The following is a 15823-nucleotide window of genomic DNA, read 5'->3' as shown; positions in this document are numbered from 1 at the left end:
TGACAACAGTAACAGCTGATGAAATAGCTGATACTCTGAACTACACACTGATAAACAAAGTTAGCAGCAGAACCATGACCTCCATGAAGCAAGGATAAAGAGAGGAGGGATGTACTATTAACCTATGTATGTTACTCTCCATTTCATACCTTTGAAAATAATGTATGAAAAAATTCTCTTAGTGCTCATTGGAGCAGGATGTGAGGTAATTGGAATCAAGTGTTATTACTCAAGGGAAAAAATAATAATTTCTGGATTGTAACAACTTAAGTGAAAAATCTACACAGAAGAAAATCTCAGATTCAACCAAAACCCAAACAGTCACTCATGCAAACTCTGAAAAAGTGCTAAAGCCCGACATTCTTGGGCATGCAGGTCCATCCCATCCTTCCCCAAATCAGGGAAGCAGATTTGAGGCCAAGGACAGAGGCTCTGTGAAGAGGGGACTCCAAAGGATGTCGTCCAGCCAAAGATTTTGTAAGGACCACAATGGTACATTCAGCACGGAATTTCTCTGCATCCTCCTCCTCTACCCTTGCAGTGCAGGTACTCACAGCCTCCGCCCAGCCAAATCTCAAGGAGAGGAGATGATGAGCTTTACACCTAATCTAAAGCAGTGACAGTGTTTGATAAGGTCAGCTGAGAGGCCCTTACCCCCATCCAAGCTGCGAGACATGGTGTAACGTTTACTGGAGGAGCGCTCAAAGTAAGGGGCAGGGCGGTCTATGAGGGCGCTGGCTCTTCTCGTCTGCGCCTGCGTCCGGCCGCTGTAGCGGAACTTGGAGCCCAACGTGAGGAACTTCTTTGGAGGTGCTTCTGGCAGCAGGAGCCTAAAACACACCAAGCAGTGCACCTGTTATTCCCTCTCCTCCAAAATCAGCCCACTGTTTCTGCAGAGGAGAGAAGATGACTCCTGGGTATCGCTCTCCATCATAACCTGTGCCTCAGAGGTCTGTGGCTAAAAGAGAATCAAAGGATGCCCTCATACAGCATGACAAAACCACTTAGCTAAGCATTTGAAGATCTGAGTTCTTCCAAATGGGCAAGAATCACTCAGTTCCTTCATGCTTGAAAATCAAATTTACTATTTTCTGATTACCAAAACTAAAAAGAAGGTGGTTCCTTGTACCAGAGGCCCGACAGGGCTGAAATGCAGATGTATCTCTTAAAATTTAACATGGTGATGTTATGCTGAGGACAGGGCCAGAACTGATTTCCAGTCAATGACATGCAGTATTCATTCATAGGGGTGTAGACATTTTTCAGGTTAGAGCTCTCCCACCCTCTGTAATTAGGGCATGGCAGCTGGGTGAAGAAGCCATTCTCCTGCTATGGAGTCTATGCATCAGACATTTATTTTTCATAAAAAATCAGAAAATACCCCAAAAATGCACACTCCATTTCTCTTTAGATCTTTTGCTGCTAAGACTGCATTTCATATGAATGTACAGACAGCCTGAACCAACAGTTTTAAGAAAGGAGGGAAATCCTTCAGTACTCCCAAACATTCTAAACAGTACTTAAGCACTGGACACACCCTTTCAAACTGTTGAAAATCTAACCCTTTTGGGTTTCTCTTTTTAAGTATCTGTTTAGTAACTATCTTAGCACAAACTAATTACAGCACTTATTTCACTATTCCACATTTTTCTCCGATCTTCCTAGAAGTCAAAAAAATAGCTGCAAAACTCCTTAGTAATCCAAAAATTATAGCTATGGGTTGTGTATTCTGGGTGACCAAAAAAATCCATGACCTACTACTGTCTGTACTTTCATATATAATTAAAAAAAATTATTCTTTTTTAAACTCTTTCCCACATCTCCCAGCAATCTTCCATATAAGTTGTTCTCTCCATGCAAGCTTTTATGCAGTAATGCAGCAGAGTCCTTCACCTCTTTAATTATAGCAGCTGATAATATCGTGGCACAGATAAAGCAAAGTGATTAATTAGGACCATATGGTGATTTTAAGCAATATCTATCTGAAATAGTATGAATAATTTGGGTGTAACATCTCAAATTTTGAAAAAGCAATAATGATTCTTTATCTGCTCAGAGGTACCTCATGATCAAAATGAAAATTTGATTTGAAGGGTTTCATCTCTGCTGACAAAATTGATATTTTCTGTCGCATTTTACATCACACCTTTAGGAAAAGAAATCCACATACCTGAAAAATGTATGGTGTTCAACACACACTTTCCATAAGCGCTTTGCAGCACGATGATTTGGCAACTTAAACCCAATAGTGCTTTCAAACTGCTCAAACTAGGTAGGAAAAAAGAATAAGTATGTTTTTGATGCTGTGCATCTATGTCTAGACAGTGTACACAGGTTCATCTCCATTTCCTCCGTCTGTATCACCTCATTGCAAGGGCAAATGTATATGCTCATGTACATAACCACATATATCCATATTCTACAGAAAGAATTCTGGGAAAGAAGCTGTAAATGATAATCTATGGCAACCTTTGAGGATCATTTCTGGGGGGAAACACTAGCAATGAGCAAGAGATTTCTTATGGTGACAGTGATGTTTTATACCCTATAGTAACAAAGAGTTCAGTTAAGACTTGGGGGACTTCTGAGAAAACATCATTCAAGTGTTTTATCCTGTTGATTTAATTTCACAAGTTATAACTACAGTGTATAACTACAGTGGGAAGCCTAGTAATAGCTGGAGGTGAGCAATAGTCCTTAGGGACTGATTTGGTCTCACACAGCCTTAGATTAAGGATATTTACAGAGAAAGTACTACTGTTAGCAAATCACATTGGTTAGAGTTAATTCATCTGAGGAGGATGAGGTAAGACAGGTAATTGAAAAGAGTTGTCCAGAGATAGAAACAGACCTCTTTAGATTGTACTGCAAATTTATATATTTCAGATGCAGAAGCTGTGCCAGCTATATCTGCTGTAACATGTTGATGGCTACATGCAGATAGCTGAGTAGGTAAAACAGAGTTGCTGTGATGGGGGAAAGGTAGACAGAAAGGCACTTTCAAGGAAGTCTGGATCCCTACAGAAGCTAACAGGGAAATAAGGCAGGAAATAACAAAATAATAAAGATGATGTAAGTTAGTGAATCACATTATCATCAAATGTAATTTGGACAGAGGCTGCATTGATTACGGAACTACAGAAATATTTTACACATGGAACTATGGCCTGGTCACAGGATACTGTGTACCAAGACCAGCAGAGCTCAACAGGGTAGCAGGGGTGGAGGGCTTCAGTGCAGGCATTGGGAATGCCAATGACTATTTGTTTGGGTTCTTAAAATCAAATTCAAGGCTAGAAATTTGGTTAATAAAACTGTGTCTGCTAATGGGCAGGAGAAGTAGGTTTGTGGACTTTGGTTTAGGACTCTAAAAAAGGCTCAGGCTCAGGGGTGGGGAGCCCCAGCAATTATGAAGTCAGTCCCAGAGACACTGGCTGCATTAAGGGAGAAATGCCAGTCCTCATCTAAGTGACTTCTGGCCTGCTACACAGCTCCACACTCTAAATGGGTATGGGGATTTCATTTATCACAGGCCAACTATTGTACCAGCATTTAAAATGGAAATCCTCCTTCGCCTGTGATGATCCTGAATTTCTTAAGAGTTACCATCTTATAGGCCAGGTTGGATGGAGCTTTGGACAACCCGGTCTAGTGGATGGCATCCATGCCCACGGTGGAGGGCTTGGAAGCAGATGATCATTAAGGTCCCTTCCAACCCAAACCCTTCCATGACATCCATGATTCCTGGGAGGGCGCCTGCTCAGCCCACGAGGTCGATATTTGCTTCGCATCCTGAAGCTGAGCCACGAGAGGGCACTCACTGTACGAGGTTTCACATCCCCTTCTCCAGAGCCAGCACAGGAGCTCCGGCGGGCCTGGGAGGGCTAATGTGTGCAGCTACCCAAAATGCTGCAAGTATACTGGTCCTATATGTTTATAAAGGTTGCTATGGCCTGTCTACATCTCTTAGTGGCTGAGACAAATGCCAGTTGCATGTACAACATGAGGGAGGATAACAAGCTCTCCGTGAATAAGCAATATGCTACTTAAATGCCCAAAGTATTCATGATATAGATGAAATTTTTAAGTGCAAATGGCCATATTTATTTCTTACATTAGTTCATGGATGTAAACAGAAAACCACCAAAGTTGTTTTTTAGCTGCATCTTAAAGAAAGCGTGTACCTAACCTTTCCTAGGAAAATCAGCATAAATTAGGAAATATAAATGGAGAGGAGTGTTAAAAGCTTATTAGACAAAACAAATCAACAAATCAGTAAAAACATATTTTTTCTCAAGAGGCTCATCCACTTAAGAGAGCCAGGATGCCCTTACCTCCCCTGGTCGGATTTTGATGTAGAAGTTGTTCCTCTTGTAGGAAATTTTCAAAACCTTTGGCCAGGCAAATCTATTTATTCTGAGTCTGTCTCGATATATTAAGAGTCCACTTGCACAGACTCCTAGCATGATTTCCACTCCTTCAGAATCCTGGAACAGCAAGCAATGCACTTTGTTGAGCATTTCTATCCTTGCATCCTACAGTACTACAGATTCCTGTATCCTGTGTTTCTATTTGAGCTACGTCTTTTTAATGCATCAGCTGTAGTGACCTGATTTCTGAGCATTACCCTCCTCACTGAATGCATTCATGCAAACAATAGTAAGGTTGGGCAGGGTGAAGGAAACTGAGGGTTTCCAATGTTTCCTTATATTTACCAAAGACTCCAAAAGGAGGAGGAAAATTTTAGATGTCATTAAAAGAAATACATCAATCATATAGCAAAGCTTTATTAGCATAATAAAAAAAGTGTTATTAGCATAAATAACAGATTGAAAGTAAGTATGACAGCATAAAAATTTACTTCTCCTGGTATCACTCATCTCCATGACTAAGCCTTGTGAATCCTTAGATAAATTTTTCTTCTGTAGTTTGCTCACCTTTAGTAGGTGGCTTTAGCAAGTTTGCTAATTTCTTTAATGCTTTTGCATCTTTGCTCAGTATTTTCACTTTGAAATGCCCAGTGGGCATAAAGTTGGGCATTTGGACCAGAAAGGATTATTTTTTAAAAGTGTGTGACTGTGACTGTGCTATAACCTGTTTGCCAGGAGGCTGTAGCTCAGACACAATAGCACTACACAAAAGATTTGTCCACAATCTTATCAGAACATACCCATAAATATTCGTTTTTTTAAGAAAGAAATATAGATTTTTCTTTCCTTTAGAAGTCTTCAAATAGTCTAAAACCAATCTTCACTGTCTTACTATCTTCTATCACTGTTTTTTCATTTAGCTAAAGTACTAGTACTGATAGAGTAAAGAAGAATCCACTTCAAAGTACTGAGTTCTTCACAAATTGTTTTTCAATAACTTAAAGTCACAAAAACCTGAACACAGAAGCTATGAAGATGTCAACCTCTTATGAAAGGAATTCATAATTTTCCTCTAGTTTTCCCAACCAGCCATCTTTTAAGCACTTGGTGAAAATCTGATTACATTTCAAGACCAACACAATAGTATGCGTGGTCAGTCATGATGAAACAGTTACGGCACAGCTTGAAATGAAAAAAAAAAGTTTTAAAATCACAACACAGAAATAGTGCCACAAAGTCACTCCAGGGTTAGAAAACACATCAATAGAGGACATATGTTCCAACAACGATGGTACCACCACCTAAAGATAGATTTTTTCTAAATACAGCTCATGTGTGGTATCACCATCAGGCACTACAGAAATGACAAAGCTATTTTTTTTTCAGTGTACTTCAGTTTCACTTTCCTAAGCAAAGAGCAATATCTAAATACCCTGAACAATTCTAAAATAAAAAGTCTCATTGCAATTATCACACCGCCTGGTGAATGTCTGAAATGCAAGTGTGCTCATACATGGCACGTTTCTGCAGGTGCAAGCAACTTCATCATTTTAACACTTTCTCAAAAATTGTTGAGAAATACCTTCTTCCCTTGTCTCCATCATCACCACAAATCTAAGTTTATTCAAGACTTCTGTTACTTGGTGTCAGAGACTGTTTTCCAATATGCTACTTCTATTGCAAAATGAAACCTGAATAAAAGAATTTGGCTATTTTCAGGAGCCATGTAGTTACATGGGACAGGAACCTCTTAGCTGTAATGTCCAAAGCACATCCCTCTAGCTCTGCATACAGATGGGGTGGCCCTCCTCAGAATGGTGACAGCCCAGAGGACAAGTCTGTCTATTTGAACATATTTTTCATCACAGCCTTGCATTTTATAACTGAGAACTCATTTTAATCTGAGCTGGAGAGTCCAACATTGAATATATTGGCACAACCTTAATGAATTGACATTTACATAGAGACATTTGCTGTGGCATGACTTCCAAAAGACATGCACAGATACTTGTCCCTTAGCCTGACATCATCAAATCTCACTGGCAGACTTAATTAAAACTAAACATGACTTCTCACGCAGAGTCTATTTTTCCCACCTTCAGTTCAGGCTTCAAGATGACTGTAGGTTTCCTTAACCCACAGACAGGCACATCTTGGTTATCACTGCAGCTTTTTAAAATAAAGAGCATCAGTTTGGAGAGAGATTAGCTTTTCTACTTTTTCTACTTTTCTCTGAGTCTTTCAATTTGAAAAAAAAAAAAGAAGAGCAAACCAGGATACTAATACTTTTTCAGGAAAGAATAAATAAAATCTTTTTTTTATAATATCTTATCTTAAAATTCACAGCTTTTCTGTAATATTCTGAAAAAACACTTAGGCCTTAATGCTATGTTATGTAAAATTTTCAGAAACAAAGCCTGTAACTTTTTTAAAAAGTAATCCATTTAGTTGCTGGTTTTTGGACTTCTTTGCATTGTGACATCTGCCAATCCATATTTCCCTGCTCCAAATGTGCCTCAAGACAGAGTGTGTATCTGCAGGATACAGGGAAGGCAGTGGCATCCCTCCTGGTAGATGTTGCCCCTTGAGCTGTACTCAGATTCTTCATTTTCAGTGAAGGCAATTAACAGAACACAAAAGATTGCCTTGAATTCTGTAACACACATGTACAGCTCCTATGAAATGCCCCAGGGACACCGTTGCAGGCTCTTTCAAAATCCAAGCAGCAAATTTATCTCAATTCTTGAAAGGAGCTGCAGCAGCAAAAAACCAAGCTCACAATAACTTGACCTTTAGAGAAAATGCAGTTCCCTCCACAAGGCAGGATTCTTTGGTTCCATATTCATTTGCCAAGGATGCTTGCTAACCTCAAAAATGCTAAAATCCATTAGTCTTACTCTGAAGAGTGAAGAAAACAATAGTAATTATTTATTTGGGAAAAAAACCTTAAAACCAAAAATTCGACAACCAATACAAGGCTAATAAGTGACTCTCTCCAGCCACAGTAAGAATGACCATGTTTTATTCATAACTTAGTCTGCTGATGATTAGAGAAACTACTTGATCATGGGAGAATGTTTCCAGGAGAATTACTGCCCTCCCTGTCAACCGCAACAACCACACTTCAGGAAAGAGACAAGCTGCTCTCTCCCCATTATCATCAATCTGATTAGGTTTCCAGCACAGCTAAATAATTGCTTTAAAGTCCTTTGCAGCATAAAAATGATCTGCTATCCAGTTAAGATAGCATGGTTGGCCTTACTAAACTGGAAAATGTAGCTGAATGAAAAGAAAATTCACCACTCTCTGGACAGCTTCTAAAATCCTCCTTCATCACCTCATCCACTCAGTATTTTCCTCAAGGATACATGAAAGTTGATGTGCAACATCTTTGAATCTATAGGATAAGTTATGTTATGGTTAAAAGATATATTTATGCTTATTTCATGAGTCCACCTTTCCTCATGACACATGAGTCATCTCTGTCTCAAAAATACAAGAAAAAATTAATCAGGGAGCCTATGCAGATCCAAGCACTATGCCACAGGAGACATGGCCAGTGAAGGAACCAAAGCACATACCTTGGCATGATGGAGGTCTACTCCATACATTGATAGTTTTTTGGCATTCTCCAGGAAATGCATCTCAGCTTCTGCAGGTGTCATTCCCCTGTGGAAAAGTAACCAGTTCTAGCATAAATGTTAAGGAAACAGAATCCAAAAGAAAATCCAGCAGCTGGAAAACACTTTCAGCCTGTCAGAAGTATAGTTTTACCTTTTATGTATCTGGGTACCTCACAGAGCCACAGCTCTAGTGCAGACCCTGCTAACTCACACACTGCAAAGCTCTTCTCTATCCACAGACATGCAGAGGAGTCTTGCCGGAAAAATCTTAAGTACACCACTGCAGAATTTAACATCTCCTGATGCACCAAGATGGAACCTGAAGCAGGCTGGAGCTCACACTGATGCTGCTCCGTGCTTACCTATGGCTCTTGTGCAGCTCGATCACTTTGTCCTCCAGCTCCTTGGTGTGGTTGGGCGCGAAGCGGAACTCGCTGATGTAGTCGCTGCCGTACTCGTCGGGGTCGTAGTCGCCGAGCTCCGACTGCACGGTGTAGGAGCCCAGCAGGGCCAGCGTGACGAAGGAGCAGGGCAGCCGGCCCGAAACGATGTCATCTCTCAGCTGCAGGCAGAGGTAGTACCTGCAGGGGAGCACCAGAGCGGCTCAGACAGGGCTCCTGCACCACTGCCTCCAAAGCACTGCCCGAGCACTGGAAAGAGTTCCAACAGGCATTTGCAGACAGCCAAGCCCAGAGATCTTCAGCCATTCACAAGGACAATAATAATTTTGTAAAAACAATCCCAGAACTCCCAGAACCCCGAGCTCTTGCCTAATTTACCAGTAGGAACACCTGATTTATCTTTATACAGCAGCATGGAGATCTCTAAATAAAGGTATTACTTTGTTTAGTGAGCTAGATGAAGAAATACCCATTCATCATACTAGTTTTCTATCATAAATCACTTACATATAAAACTACCTGATAATTCTTTCATAAGAAAAAAATATTTAAATCTCTCACACAGTGTTCATTTCAGAATAGGACAACTCCAAGTCTTCAAAAAACATAACGTGTCTCTTTAGCAACATGTTGTGCTTTCTCAATAATACATTGAAACAGTAAGTGCTGTTAAAATCACAGAAATATGCAATGGAAGGTTTCACCAGATACATGAAAACAGAAAAAAGTGAAGAGCATTGGTTTGGTGGCAAAGGCAGAGCTCCCAGGGGAAATTTAGGAGTCTGAAGAGGAATAAAGCAATCCTTTCCTTTGGAAGTCCTCTGTTAAATTGTGAACTCTTGGCACACTGGCTTTCTGCACAGTACCTACCACAGGGGACCCTGATCAAGGCTAAAGGCTTCATGCTACCTTAAAAGCATCAAGTAGTCCACAAAACACTGAAGGTTAAAAATATTCAAAGGTTGCCAAATGTTGCAACAGGCTGAGAAACAGTTTGCTGATGGCACAAAAACTCATCACGGATCAAAACTTTTGTGCCTCCTTCCAAGGAGGAAATCAGGTGAAGTTTTGGGTTTTTTGGTGTGGTTGCAATGTGAATACAAAACCAAAGAGCAGAGGTGTAGAGTGCAGAGCTGAGCGACTTGAAGAGAAGGGAACAGCTATTAATTACCACCATATTCTCTATTCCATGCACATCGATTGCTCACTTTGTCAAATGATACACAAAATTTGCATATGCATGCTTATTCTCATCTATCCTGGCTTCAGCTGGGAGAGAGTTCATTTTTCCCTAAGTAGCTGGTACAGTGTTTGCTCTGTTTTGGATTCAGTATGGTCACGAAACCACAACATTATCTCACTTCTTTCCTTTCATAGTCATGATTTTACTTACAGTAATAACTTGTTACCACTATATATGCAAAAATGGGCATCAGGCATCTTTGTGAAGATTAAAATCAACTCAAAGGAATTTACATATTGAAAAATCTGGGGATTAGGCTTAAACTACACAAAATACTTCATAACACAGAGGACAGACACTGTTCACACTATCTTTTTTGTCAAAGTATTGCATATTTTCCATAAGCTCATATGAAAAAGAGAGACAATTGGAATATAAAACATTTCTTTTCTTGTATAATTAGAGTGTAAGTGCTACCAGGAACAGCTTTTAAGCCACTTCTTAAAAGGTATTTAATGTTTAAAACACCTGGTAATGTCTTCAGATAGCTGGGCAGGGTCTGGAGGGTAGAATTTCACATTAAATGCAAACTGCCAAGCACCACCTGGAAAAAAACACAGATTGACTGAAAGTACACTGCAAATGCAAACAGAGATGCTCATGCTATTCAATCACCAGCAGACTTAAAAATATCCCAGACAAGCAATTAATAAGAATAGGTTTTAGAATATTTTTCCCACACATCATACTGAAGATAGTGTATTAGATCAGATTTTCTTTACTTATTTAGCAGGATTTCCATGGAAGTGAGGACTCTGAGTGAGCAGTAATTTATTACTAATACTAAAAAAACCTCTCAGTGTGAGAACAATGTTTATTGAAAGTAAGCACCACACAGTCTGTACAAGTTTTAAAAACCAATAGCCCAAAGCACAGAGACCGCAAGCCAGAGTAAGAATGGGCTCTGGAGTAGGGTGATGTGCTGAGGTCTAGCTGCCCAAATCAGCTCACAGCATCCTCTCAGCGTGCTGCCTCAGCACATAGCTCCTTTCTTCAGCAGACATAAATTATTGTGCAGACAAAACTGCAAGGACAAACACAGAGTATGACTGCAAAAGTACATAGCACTGGGGAATTCTTATTTAATCATTTCACTAAATTTAGTTGACCCATGAGATGGATACTGGTTTTTATCTCCAGAGTTGGCAAAATTATTTCTGGAGTGTTAGCTTTAAATGTTGTAAAAAAAAATTATATCGAGATTTAAAAATAGAGTTGAACATGGTAGGTAAATTTAGAAGCTGTTCTGAAAAAAAAAGGGTTAGGTTACACTAGCACATGACTTGAATGCAAATGAAAAGCAATAACAAAACCCCAAACCACACTGTTCTTACAAGCAACAAGGAAATTTTATCCCATGGCAGATCCTATCCACTTTGGTTATCCACACCTCTAATCTCAAATGTTCAAGGCCAGGCTGGATGGGGCTTTAAGCAACCTGGTTTAGTGGGAGGTGTCCTTGCCCATGGCAGGGGTTGAAATTATGTGTTCTTTAAGGTCCCATCCAACCCAAATGATTCAATGATTTCATGAATGTGCAAGAAGAGTTTTGTTGTTAACCATCAGGAGTTCAGCTCTTGGCAAGACTTTTGGAGTCCTTGATTCTAGGAATTTTTCCATTTTCTTGGGACATAAAAGACAATGAAAGGAAGATTTGGCTGGCAGCAAGGATGGGGCATGGTCCCAGCAAAGAGTAGACCATCCTCAGGGTGGGAATGCAGCCAGAGGTGACACCTGGTTCCACAACAGATGGAAGGGACCATGGCCTGTGAATCTATTCCTTGGCACAAAAAATACATCAAACCTATGATAAAGCCTATCATAATAGCACAGATGGTTAAGATAGAGGAGTAAGCAGTCTTCACCCCATATTTACAGGGTTGGAATAAAACCTAACACTGTGCAAGTTAGTGGGATATAACTAACGGGATGTGAACCTTTCTCAAACACTGGGATGAAGTCCCAGCAATGTGGTCTGCACGTTGTACAACTCAGCCAGTTTAGCAGGACTATATATATGCTTTGGAAAGTATTATGGGTAACAGCACTGCCTTTCCAAACTTCTGTTGGCCTGTTCCAAACTTCTGGGATGAATTGTAAAGAGAAAGGAAATTATTATTGTCATTTTCTGCAAACAACACTGTCCACTGCCTCAAGTCCAAGATGAGACACTTCTGCCCTGCTTAATCTCCCAGTGCCACAACCTTTCATTGTCTATTTCATGGCTTGGGTAACTATTAAATGCATTTCAAATATGTGGTGGGGAGCTGAGCTGCTTTACTTGCATTGACCATCTGTGTAAACTGACTCATTGTGGTCTAAAGCACCTTCCCCTCCAGATCCATCCCTTCAAGAGACTTAAAAAAGGCAAATCTACATTACTTTGTATTGCAGATCACTTACTTGTAATGAAAATAATACTGGAGGAAAGGGGAAGTTGCTCATAGTAAGTGGGGAAATTTTCCCACCAGTGTAAATTAACCCTTTTAATCTTGAAGAGGGAAGGGATTTCTTTGCCAGTCTTTATCCAATTAGTGTGAACTACCAGATACATTTGTTTGTGGAAGCAAAAGTGCTAGAAGAGGTCATTTACAAAATGTGCAAAGAAAAAAATTTACTGGAGCTTTTCTGCCCACAGAAGCCATACACATAGACATTTTGTAAATTTTTAAAAGTGAGGGGAAGTAAAAAAATCCAAGTCTAGTTTTGAACCCAGCAGTCTCAAAAAGGTTTTCCTTTGAGCGGTTTTTGAATTTCTAATATATGAAGCCACAAAGTGAAATAGAAATATAGATTTAGAATACAGATTTTTGCTTTTAGTAGAAACTTATACTAAGTTTATAACTAGATGCCTAGTTATAACAATTGAGCTTTTAAAAAGATTAAAGTGAATTAGAAACCTCATGGTCATTTTTGGAAGAGAGATCAATCTTCTGAAATGAAGAAAGAAAAAGTATTTTAGAGTAATATTTTGCATCAGTGAATTATTTCAGTATGGGGCATGAACAGTGTTTCTGCATATGTTATAAATATCAGTAATGCAAGAAATAATTCAAATACATGGCCTAGTCCCTAAGGTTACATTGCTTAATGTCAAATTTCAGGATTTTGCATCATTGCAAATGTCAAGTTGTTTTCAGCAACACAAGTTCACATGTTGTGAGCATCAGTAATGCTTTACCATCATCCTAGCATAAAAAATCTAAAGGATGTACATAATTCCTTTGCTAAAGACTTGGGATACAAAAGATGACTGTGAAATATGCTTTGTCCCCATGGGGAGACGTGTAGAAGGGGGCAATGATAACAAACTTACTTCGGATCTGCTTCTTGATTTCCTTGGCAGGGTCCAACCAATTCTGCAAAGAAAATGTTTCCTTTTTTCAATTTGAAGTAGAAAACACAATAAACGTTATTTTTTAAATAGTGCTATGAGTCAAAGCTAGAACATGTGAAGCTCTGCCACTCCTTTCTCCTTGGGGTAGCAGTAGGCAGGGCTAACACTAACTTTCCAGATGTGGCCCTGGGTATAAACAGGAATTTCATTATCCTTCACAGACTTTGAGGGCCTGAATGATTTGAAATAAAAGAATAAAAAATAGGATTTGGTAAAATAAAACCACAGAGATCTTTTTGCAGAGTATTTTCAGGTAAAATTGAATTTCTACAAGCTTGTTAAAAAGACGTGGTTTTGATAGTTTTTTTTTTCCTCCAGTCCTGTAAAGGCTGAAAAGACTTGCTAGAGGATAAGCAAGTGCAGAGTAGGGATGTTTGCAATGCAGCATGGGCATGAGGGGCTCTCCAGGGAAAATCAGAGGCAGAACCACAGCACCTCTGCCCCCCATCCACACCATGCAGAGCCCAATGACTATGCAAGACAAAACCCCTGCTGAGGAGGCGGAGGATTATCCCAGCGATGTGTTAGTACCCCAGAGATGCCAAGGAGCAGATGAAATCCCTCTGGAGGAGGCACACAGCAGCTTGGGGTCTCAGTGCCTCTGCTTTCTTGACCTCTAAGAGAATCAAATTAATATTTAAAATGCGTCAGAGCCCAGAACAAAAAGTTCACTTTCCCCAGGAAAGTTCCACTTTCTCCAAAGAAAGATAAACAGATGTACCAGAGACAATAAAACACTAAAGAAATACCAAACAAGCAGAACACAACAATCCTCCCCAACAAAAACAACCAGTTTGCAGCTGTCCAAACCTGCTCTGTGGTGCAAAACCTGAGCCTGAAGATCTCCAGCTATTGCTGAGCACAAAAGCACATTATGCACCAAGAAATTAAAGACACATTAGGGTTTCTGTTTACAAAGATGACATGGGATGTGGGCACATATGTTGTTGTCTGGCTGAAAGTTATGTGCCAGAGGATGGAGACGAATTGTTAAGTACTTTGACATTAAAAATATGCATGTTATTGATCAATAAAACGGGTGGCAGGCAGCTGTTCTTTTAACTGTTCAGCTCTGTAAAGTAACTGGTGACCTATAAATATTTAGTGCTTCTAAACCACGTGTTAATAATGAATCCATGCTTTTCTTTCCCACAGGAAAGCATACCTATCTGAAAATGCACTTAGATTTCTGCCTAGCTTTTCTCAAAACTCAAAACTAAGCACATGCTAGGGCATTATCTTGTGCTGGCATGGACCAAGTATCTGCTTAAGTGATTTTCTGAATTAGAAACAAAGAAGTCTGTAAAGAAAGTGGAAAAAAGAAACAAAAAGATTGATTTATTTAATATCATATATATCTGAAACAAAAGGAAGCCTAGAAAACACAACTGTTGCTCCCACAAGGCATAAACAGCTAAAAAAGTAGTAGAAGCACCAGCTCCATCAGGGAAGCCCTTTCAAGCTTCACAAAGCACAAAATATCCTCAGCTGATGAGCTCTGCTGATCTACTGTGCATATTTCTAAGAAGTTTTGTATTGGTTTCTGTCAAAATATTTATCTTAAAATGCCAAAATAACACAACATATTTTAAATTATTTTTTGATACTCTCTCTTTCATGGTACCATGTCCCAAACACCTTCACATTAGATATCTTCAACACTTGTAATACACAGCTTGTTTCATATGGAAGTTGGAATGCGGGACAGCAGAATGTGATTCACTGTTGCTACTAACTGCTTCTGAAGACTAATGTCTTTAGTCAAATCAACAATAATGCTAAGATGAAGTCAAGGCTTAAAGCCTTCCCTTATCTTGGCAGTTAGCAGGAACAGTCAGACATCCCCTGCCTATTTGTGTCCCAATCACTATTATTAAGCCATATTTTAGTACGATATGTTTTGCAGTGTATCTATAAGTGTAAATCTGACTTTCATCTTGACAGTAAAGTAATATATCATACTAGAAAGAGCACCAGCTCTATGATTAATATTTTCTATGTCATAAATTGCCGAAAGAGAGGGAACCCAGGGAAGCACAGGAGATGCTCTTGAGGAGTAAAGTCGCAAAAAGACCATTGCTCAAACTGTGTCTATGGAACTTGGCAAGGAAGATAAAAGCACCTTCTGGATTGTTTACAGCTGTCTGGGGAGTGTCTCAGGGAGTTCTGATGTTCACATGCCAAAGGCCATCTGCATTTTTGTGGGTTACCTTTTGGTTTTCTGTGTCTCTGTATGTTAGCCCAAAGTAGTCTTTTTCCAAAAGGTTCAGATGCTCGCACACTTTGTCAAATAGCACTTGACCTCTGGAACGTTTCTGTGGGAAATAACAGAAAACAAACAAAAAGATGATTAAGTTTGCAAAATTTTAAAATAACACCTTTTAAAATAAGTTTTAAACACTTTTAAAAATAAGTTTGCAAAATATTAAAATAACATCTTTTCTGTCAAACCAGTAACCTCAAAATGATTCAAATCAATGCATCCATCTTTCCAACCTATTGACCTGGAGCTTCATAACAATCTGCTGAGTGGGGCAAATCCTCTTTTCCTAAAACCTCAAGTCTTCTTGCAGAGTTAGAAATAAGTCATATATGTCATATTTCAACTTCCAGTAGGAAAATCTCTTCTGTCTTTGAGAAACTCCAGCTTCAAGAGCATGATGAGGTCACACCTTTGCAAACCGAAGCAATTCTTTGTGTGCAAGTAGCAACAAATAGCAGTACAAAATATTCCTGGTCATGGACTATCAGAGTTGTGACTGGCGGGGCAATCCACTGGAGGAAAAACC

At 39.4% G+C, this 15823-nt stretch overlaps 1 protein-coding gene across 22 annotated transcripts in view; it reads right to left on the bottom strand.

Moving 5' to 3' along the window:
- EPB41L3 (erythrocyte membrane protein band 4.1 like 3) overlaps window positions 1-15823 on the bottom strand; it is a 141552-nt gene that overhangs the window by 25226 nt on the left and 100503 nt on the right. For all 22 annotated transcript variants that reach the window (XM_058810935.1, XM_058810869.1, XM_058810927.1 and 19 more), the window contains exons 4-11: window positions 15245-15349; window positions 12954-12996; window positions 10106-10181; window positions 8356-8574; window positions 7952-8039; window positions 4335-4487; window positions 2171-2268; window positions 655-830 (exon numbers count right to left, since the gene is read on the bottom strand). In XM_058810935.1, coding sequence (XP_058666918.1) covers window positions 655-830; window positions 2171-2268; window positions 4335-4487; window positions 7952-8039; window positions 8356-8574; window positions 10106-10181; window positions 12954-12996; window positions 15245-15349 — 958 coding nt within the window. The remainder of the gene's footprint in view (window positions 1-654; window positions 831-2170; window positions 2269-4334; window positions 4488-7951; window positions 8040-8355; window positions 8575-10105; window positions 10182-12953; window positions 12997-15244; window positions 15350-15823) is intronic.

The sequence above is a fragment of the Ammospiza caudacuta genome, chromosome 1 (assembly GCF_027887145.1).
Source record: "Ammospiza caudacuta isolate bAmmCau1 chromosome 1, bAmmCau1.pri, whole genome shotgun sequence".
NCBI lineage: Eukaryota > Metazoa > Chordata > Aves > Passeriformes > Passerellidae > Ammospiza > Ammospiza caudacuta.
Note: the sequence above shows the minus strand (reverse complement) of the source record. Positions and strands in the feature narration are given on the sequence as shown.